Raw genomic sequence first — 9,009 nt, 5'->3', positions numbered from 1 at the left:
TGTTCAAAAAACAAAGTATGACTGCAAAATCCAGTTAATGCATAAAACAAACAGTATCTCTGCATTTTAAAACAGGAACAAAATCATTCCCAATACAACAATATACAAAAAAACTATTATCATCCACCATGCAAACTAACTATCCTCATCAAATAACCATCTTTTTATCGTCTTTTATTTGCTTGATCGATTTTGGTCATTTGTTCCACATGATTGCACTTGTATGTAAAAATATTTCCCCCAATATAAATAAACAAACATTAAAATCCCAACCCCTAGTATTACACGAATGCTATTGCCTCACCATTTGAAGATAGGTGTCAGACTTGTTGGACATTTTCAATAAACAGGGGTGCCACACCAAAGGACAACAAAACTTAATTTTATATTGTTTCCAAAAAATAATAATGTAATAATAATAATAATAAATAAAAATAAATAAATAATAATAATAATAATAATAATAATAATAATAATAATAATAATTATTATTATTATTATTATTATTATTATTATTATTATTATTATTATTATTATTATTATTATTATTATTAAAATAATAATAAATAAATAAATAAATAAATAAATAAATAAATAAATAAATAAATAAATAAATAAATAAATAAATAAAAACAGCTGCACACTTCAGGGGGCCTCATTCACATGGTCTTGAATAAGGAGCTTCAATTAATTAAAGTTTTCCATGGAACTGTCAATTAACAATTACCATATAGTGTCAAGTTTTCATTGACAAAATGTATTAATTCCTGTTTTTAGAAATATATGGATGAAAAAAAGATCACCATTTAGTAAAATAGCCACTGGTAAAATTAAGCCTGAAGTATTTATTAATGATTTCACTTTTTTTTTTATTTATAAAAGCGATAATTTATTGAAATATGCATGAGACACTATAGGACAGTTTTGAGATTTGGCTCAAAAAAGTAATAACAGCAGTTTTTATAACAATGAAATGTGTAATCGTTTACTTCATTTTTGTCATTGGTGACAGTAAAAATGCAACATCATGTCAAAAGCCTGTGTCAGCAGGTGGTGCGTCTGTGTGATAGTTTTGTTTCATATTTATTCTTCATTTTGATCCATGTGACCAGCCTATTTAGCTTTTTGCTACAGAGAAAAAAGCAATATACAAGATTATGAAACAACATTGCGGTGGGCAAACTATGCCATTTAGGCGGAGGGATGTGAGATTGTCTGGTTTTAGGTTTGCAATATTAGCACACACCTCTGCTTTGCTCCATTTTTGAACCTCTCGAGATTCTTTATTGTCTTACCAAGCCATGCTCCACTCATTAAGCCCCCTCTTTTTTTGTTTCCTTCTCACTAGCTTGTGCTTTCTGGTGTCCCATAAGACTGGCCAGTCAATGCATGCACAGTCAGCAATCACACAAAGACGTTGTCACACCAGTGAGCCTGAATGTTTCCAAGAAGTGTCTCACCAATAGTTCTCAAATTTAAATTAAAATGTCACTCAGGGTCAAAACAATGGCGCAGTGGGTAGCGATGTCACCTCACAGCAAGAAGGTGGCTGGTTCGAGCCTCGGCTGGGTCAGTTGGCATTTCTGTATGGAGTTTGCTTGTTCTCCCTGTGTTGACATGGGTTTCCTCCGGGTGCTCTGATTTCCTCCATAGTCCAAAGTAGGTTTGCACAGTTTACTGGTACTATAGTAATATTACAAAACTATGGCTCCAAAATACTGGCTGTGGCACTGTAGTTTGTAAACGGTAGTATCTTCATTAATGGTTTATCTACAATTGATAATGTTGCATGTGGAAAAGTCAGTGAAATGCTTACACGTTTGTTCAACAATAGACTAGGGGTGTGAACCTACACTGGTCTCACGGATCAGTTACGATTACCATGCCATCGATTCGGTTCAATTCGATATCTCGGTGAATCGACGATGCTTTCCATAAACAATTAGATTTTTTCTTCAAAACATAAGAATTTTTGGATTAAAATCTATAAATATATTAATATTTATATATTATTTGTAATACAATTTTGTCTTTTAATACAAGCAGTCAGATATATGAACTGCACCTTTAATTTTACCTGCTTAATGAAAACACTATTTTTGAATGTTTCAAACGAAACTCAAGTACATGCACAGAATTTCTAGCATTTCTAGCAAATAAACTAATGTAAATATTGTCCCACTTGCTTTTTGAGTGCTGTCAAGCGAGGTCTTACACCCCTATGATTGGTCATTGTCATCACCCGCTCAACAGAAAGGGCTGCGATTGGCTTTAGAAAACAAAATCGCTGTTCACCGATGAGAGATGCGGGAAGAACAGCCGCGGTTACAGTCTACAGTATATGCACATAATACGTGGTTATCACATGTAATCCGTAATAGACGTGGTGAAGAAAACTTGCACCACAGGCAAGCTCGTGTTTGGATCTACAAGTATCGCTTTAACAGCCAAGAGGAGAGGAAAAGTTACCTCACGAACACGCCAGCGGATCAAATGTCTGAAGTAAGAGAGAGAGAGAGAGAGGCAGAGATGGATTTTTACAGCATTTCTCCAGTATTTCTACAGTAGTGAAATAGCAGCTCACGTGCTGTGCCTTCTTCAGTGTCAATGAAAGACTTTCCAGCAAACTAACAAGCAGTTGAACTGTGCATAATAATCTACATTTTAAGTAGCAGGAGCGTTTTATTTACTCGCCCTCTCCTCCTTCGCCATAGTATTCTACTGCGACATTGCACATAGGAGATAAATGACATCAGTATGTAATAACTGGTTATGATCTATTACTGAAAGAAACGATTAATTTTGACATCCCTACAATAGACTATTTTATTTTAATAGTCTGTGGAGCCCTTTAAGGTTGCAAAACTGTCGAATTTGCGCCTTTTATGGTAGAATATTGCATGTTTTCTAATGCTTCAGTTCGAACGCACATCTGAATAGGTTGATTTCTGTTCCTTTGATTTAGTAGCTACAACAACCACAACAATCTCGTAAAAGAATGACTCACAAAGTGAAATTTTGAATTTTACTTTGGATTGTTACCTGATGAGACAAAAAAAAAAAAAAAAAAATAGACGAAAAACCTGAAATAGCAACAGAAAACATTGAAATAATTTTTGACCACAGGGTTAATTTTGATGATAATAATGCTTTTGTAACAAATTTCATTTGCTATGAATGTATCTTTATTTTAATGTATTTTTTTGTTGGTCAGTTATCTCCAAAATAAACACAAAGAATGAATAAATTTTAGGTAAAGTGAAGTGCAAATAATACTTTTTGGCCTTAAGGGAGTTATGAATTAACTATTATAACATAAAATATAGTATTTCTGACAATTTTCTTTATAATTTGAGTTATGAATTACAGTATTGCAATGCTACTTGGTATCGTGATACATCAGCTGGTATAGTATTGTAAGATTAATTAATGGTATCATGACAACCCAAGTCCAAAGAGATGCGTTACAGGTGAATTGGGTAAGCTAAATTGTCCGTAGTGTATGTGTGTGAATGAGAGTGTATGGGTGTTTCCCAGTGATGAGCTGCAGCTGAAAAGGCATGAGCTGCATAAAATATATGCTGGATAAGTTGGTGGTTAATTTCTCTGTGTCGACCCCTGATTATTAAAGGGACTAAGCCGAAAAGAAAATGAATGACTGGTGTCACTCAGATTGGTAACGACAAAAAGGAGACCATAAAGAAGGCTGACTTGGAGAAACAGAGCATAAGAAAAGCAATATAGAATGTGAGGAATGTGTGTGTGTACAGTAAAGACTTGAAAAGAGTGTGTGCAAGACTGCACGGGAGAGAAGTTTGGACAGGGATAAAGGAGAAACAAAATAATGAGGCGAGAAAGGGAGGAGGTACAAGGAGTTTACGAACGCGAAAGACAAAAACTGTGAAAAGTGAATCAGGAAGACTTGGAGGGTGTATTAGTGTGTGTGTGTGTGTCTGAGAGAGAGAAAGAGAGGCAGTACACTCAGCCGAGGAGGGGGAGAATGTGTTAATACACAAGAACACTGCATCAAACCAATGCACTGCTCTGAGCGGGATGCGTCAGCAGTACATTCACGTTTCTGCTGAAGGACAAAAGGAGGAGAAAGACTCTGCCGCCTGCAACCCAGTCACACTGAGAGAAATACAGAGAGGAGGGTGAGCGCTGGAGGTGAGGACCGCTGCTCTTGCCACTGTCGCCGTTGACGGTCTTCTCTGCTGCGCGTGTGCGCGAGTGTATTTGCGCGTCTCTCTCTCTCTCTCTCTCTCCCTCGCGTGCGTTTCTGCTGCCCACCTCCCACTGCAGAGCTGCTGCCAACCCGCAGCCTCACAGCCAAAGCAGGCGAACTGCCACAACTTACTACCTCAAGACAAGGGAAAATAAAGGAATACCGCAGGATTCACAACGGGGGGAGGGAGGGCAAACTCCGGAATCCTCTGCAAGGTATCTCTCAGAAATTAGATGCACGTCACACAGCAGAATCAATCCTTTTTTTTCTCCTGACACTGAAAAGAGAGAGAAAGGAAGAACGAGAGAGAGGAAGCCAGACAGAGAAAGAGTGCGAGAGAGAGAGAGAGAGAGAGAGCACGAGGAGCAAACGATCGGCGGACAGGGAGAGAGCTTCACCACTGCTGCGCTGCTGTTGCTGCTGCTCCCCCGTCCTCCTTCCCCCTCCCCCCTTCTGCTCCCGCAACACCACCCCCGAGCCCCCCTCCGGAGAAATTGATGGATTATTGCTAACTGTGCACGCGGCAGTCCGCAGCTGCTACAGCGACAGACAGGAGAGCGGAGTGAGTTAAAAAAGCAAGACGGAATGACCGCAGTGTGCGTCTGTTAGCCTTTTTGGATTCATCAACGCACGGCTAATCAGCTGAACAAGTGTCGTGGGGGCTGGACGATGAAAAACTAAGAAAAAGCAGCTTACTCTTCTGCAAGAGGGAAGGACAAATTTGAGAAGACTTTTGGATTTTTGTTTCCTTTTTTATTTTCTCTTTTCCTTTCTTTCTGTATTTTCCTTGGGTTAATGTGCATGTACTTCGGCAATGGAGTCTTGTGAAAAATGTTCAGTGGTATTCAGCATCGCCTTCCAAGGACAATCAATGGGGGAGCTGAGAGGAGATCTTTTCCAAGCTGACTGGATCCGTGCACCTGCTTAGCTGACTGGGCCTTACCCCTTGAACCAGTTTCACTGAATGCCGCTTCTCTCTGGAATTAATAGGGGCCATTTTGTCAAATCAGTTCATGATCCACTTTACTTTTATGAAGAAGAAATAGCTGAAAATGTTTTGCAGGAAAACATGAGTGAACAGTGCTGGGGTTTATCTTCAAAATAAAGGATTATATTAAGAACAACTTTGAGCTAATGAGGTAAGTGCCTTCTATTTGAACATATTTATTCTGTAGGTCAGCTTTTTCCCTTCTCCACTCATCTTTTTCTCCCCCCATCTCTCCCTCTCTTTCCCTCTCTGTGTTTAACGCAGCACCATCCTGCACTGTCGATGGCAAACAGATGCAGAGTCTTGCTCAAACCAGGGTAGGGCCACTGTTCTCCGTTCCCCAGCCGAATCCCCACACGATGTTGAATTATGAACGCGCCACATCATGAGTCTCTTGTGGCAGGTAACTGTGCACCGTGCCTGGAACGCAGCCCTGCTCTGTGCAGTCTACCTCATGGTGCGATCGTGGAGTGTGTATGCAGCCCCCTCCGGACAACTGACCTGCCCTAGTGTTTGTTTCTGTAGTAACGTGTCCAATAAGGTGGTCTGCACCAGGCGCAGCCTAGTTCGAGTGCCCCCGGGCATCCCTGCCACCACACGCCATTTAAACCTGATGGAGAACAGCATAGAGACAATTGAAGCAGGTACCTTCCAGCACCTCCGTCACCTGGAGGTTCTGCAACTGGGCAGGAACTCTATTCGACAAATTGAGGTGGGGGCTTTTAGTGGCCTCAACAGCCTCAACACACTGGAGTTGTTTGACAACCGACTGACAGTGATCCCAAGTGGCGCTTTCGAGTACTTGTCTAAGCTGCGAGAATTATGGCTCAGGAACAACCCTATTGAAAGCATACCTTCCTACGCATTTAACCGCGTTCCCTCTTTAATGCGTCTGGATTTGGGAGAGTTAAGGAAGCTGGAGTATATTTCTGAGGGTGCTTTTGAGGGATTACACAACTTGAAATACTTAAACCTTGGAATGTGCAATCTGCGGGAGATGCCAGTTCTAACCCCTTTGGTGGGGCTGGAGGAGCTAGAGATGTCCGAGAACTACTTCCCAGAGTTAAAACCTGGATCCTTCAGGGGTTTGAAATCCTTGAAAAAGCTGTGGATTATGAACTCTCGGATCACCACTATAGAGAGAAATGCATTTGATGATGTCACAGCCTTGGTTGAGCTTAACCTGGCTCATAATAACCTTAGTTCTTTGCCCCATGATCTTTTTGCACCCCTGAGTTACCTGGTGGAGCTCCATTTGCACCATAACCCTTGGAGGTGTGACTGTGATGTTGTATGGCTGGCCTGGTGGCTGAGGGAGTACATTCCCACAAATTCCACCTGTTGCGGTCGCTGTCACACCCCTGCTTACCTACGAGGACGCTACCTGGTGGAGGTGGACCAGAGCACTTTCCAGTGCTCAGCACCTTTCATACTGGATGCCCCAAGGGATCTTAACATCTCTGCCGAACGTGTAGCTGAGCTAAAATGTCGCACGGCCCCCATGTCGTCAGTTAGATGGCTTCTGCCTAATGGAACAGTTTTAACCCATGGGTCAAATCACCCGCGGATATCAGTGCTCAATGATGGGACGCTAAACTTCTCCAATGTGCTGCCAGCAGATACAGGTGTGTACACCTGCATGGTGACAAACATGGCTGGCAACTCCAATGCTTCGGCCTACCTGAATGTGACTGCGGCTGAGCTTAACACTTCCAATCTTAGTTACTTCACTACTGTAACAGTGGAGGAAGTTGAGCCCACCTCACAGGAAGTGATCAAGCCAAAGACGGTAACCGCCTCCCCCTCCGTCTTTCAGCCTGTTTTTATCTCTACACCAACCGTTTTACTTCAAACGCCCCGGCAAGTCTCCGTGCCGACTGTACGTGGAACAACACGTCCACCAGCCAGTCTTGACGAGGTCATGAAGACTACCAAGATCATCATTGGCTGCTTTGTGGCAGTCACTCTGCTTGCTGCTGTCATGCTCATTGCTTTCTACAAGCTGCGTAAACGGCACCAGCAAAGAAGCACGGTGGCAGCTTCTACGACTATAGAGGCCATTCAGATGGATGAGAATGTTTCTACCACCCATGCAGGGACAAGTATACCAGGTGAATGTGGGATGATGTTACCTAGCCTGAGAGATCACAACAGCACCTACAAACCCAGCCCCTACATACCAGCACACTCTGCTCACTGGGCAGAGAACAACATTGGTAACTCCCTGCACCGTTCCCGCCCCATGACCATCAGCACCATCCCTGAAACCTTCCTGATCAAAACTCAGACAAAGGAGAAGGTACAGGAAACACAGATATAACATTCCCACAGCCTTCTCCTGCTCGGTCTTTTATTCTGTTCTTTATGAAAACATGCAATAGAATGCACAACAGAAAAAGACAGCGATTACTTTTGTACTCAGTGCAAAAATGAGACTGTTTTTCTTGTACATGCTTATACATAAATATATTAATATAAATATATGAATTAATCCACTATGGGATGATACGAAAAACAGATTATATAAAAATGAATATGAATTTAAACTATTTTCTAACTTGTAACTCCTATTTAAGATGGGAATGTGATGATGCTGATAGAACACTGCAAACGGAGACAGATTTGTTTGAGAAGGGGCAACCTGTGATTTTTAGACCCTGCTGTACATGATGCAGTAAAAGTCCCATTTATACAGAACTTTCTAAGAAGTAACTGTCCACTGATTAATCTTTAAAGGCTTATCTTCTAAAAGCACCAAGAATTTGTATTGTGCCAAACGTTACACATGCAATAAATGATACTGGCTTAAGAGATAAGAAACAAAACATTGCAAAACACAGGATGGACACCAAGAGAGAACGAAGCAGCTGGATTTACAGAGTCTGCTGTTCTGCAGCTCTCGGCCAAATGGGGTTTTATTGGGCTGCGCCATAGTTTTGCAGCAAGCGTTTAACTATACGTTTCCAAAACAGACACCCTGCTTGCTTTTTGAGTTTAACCTTCTGACTATTACTCTGATGTTCCTCTTGGGTTCTCGGGTATTGACTACCCTGTGGTTTTTCCATCCAGTTTCATAAGTTGGATTTCAATTCCTTTTCCTGTTCCTTTCAGATCCTGTACTGCGTTAAATATGAGTTGAGTGGCTTTTTAGGGCTAATCTAGTAAATGCGTTACAACAGTTGCCTCAGATTAGTTGTGCAAGGGCTCAAACGGATGTCAGTTTGTGAGACTCACTGTATGAGACGGTTGCTGTGATGATAAGATGGTTTGCTGCAGGTTCACATTAACATGTTTTCACAATTTCTTTATTGAGAAAGGGATTCAAATGAATGTGTGAATTATTACAGACTTTCCTTCATGGAGATCGTTCCAACAGCAATTTTCTTTTGTCCTTAATTTGAGCAACACTATTTTTATGAGGAGTCTACAGAGGTTACAACAATAAAAAAAACAAAACATTTGGTTTGTATTTCTCTAAACTAAACTACTCCCTCTTGTCTTTTTTCGAGCATTCTCTTAATTATTCTGATGACCAAGAGGTTATATAAAGCGACAAATACTTTGCTTCATTGTCATTTCGGGAAATTGATTTCACAGATACGGTGAATTCATTTCACACAGTAATGAACTGTCACATGGTCAAATTTCTAGCTCATGCAATGCTGTGACGTCTTAATACTGATGGGTTCATACCAGTACACACTTACCATTCAGCCTAGTTTCATGATTCAGTGCTTAATGATGAAATCCTTTGTGAAACATGTTCATTTATAGCAAAGTTATGGCTTGCCTGTGT

At 40.9% G+C, this 9,009-nt stretch overlaps 1 protein-coding gene across 1 annotated transcript; it reads left to right on the top strand.

The window, feature by feature from the left end:
• Window positions 1-4,570: 4,570 nt before the first annotated feature.
• On the top strand, window positions 4,571-8,697 carry lrrc4.2 (leucine rich repeat containing 4.2). The gene is made up of 2 exons (XM_056478930.1): window positions 4,571-5,364; window positions 5,478-8,697. Exon 2 carries the CDS (start codon window positions 5,599-5,601, stop codon window positions 7,531-7,533), a length of 1,935 nt encoding a protein of 644 aa, XP_056334905.1. The 5' UTR covers window positions 4,571-5,364; window positions 5,478-5,598; the 3' UTR covers window positions 7,534-8,697.
• Window positions 8,698-9,009: the final 312 nt, after the last annotated feature.

Source organism: Danio aesculapii, chromosome 18 (genome assembly GCF_903798145.1).
Source record: "Danio aesculapii chromosome 18, fDanAes4.1, whole genome shotgun sequence".
Lineage (NCBI taxonomy): Eukaryota > Metazoa > Chordata > Actinopteri > Cypriniformes > Danionidae > Danio > Danio aesculapii.
Note: the sequence above shows the minus strand (reverse complement) of the source record. Positions and strands in the feature narration are given on the sequence as shown.

Coding starts and splice junctions, on each gene's coding strand:
- lrrc4.2 (XM_056478930.1), top strand. CDS start 5,599: ATGAGTCTCTTGTGGCAGGTAACTGTGCACCGTGCCTGGAACGCAGCC.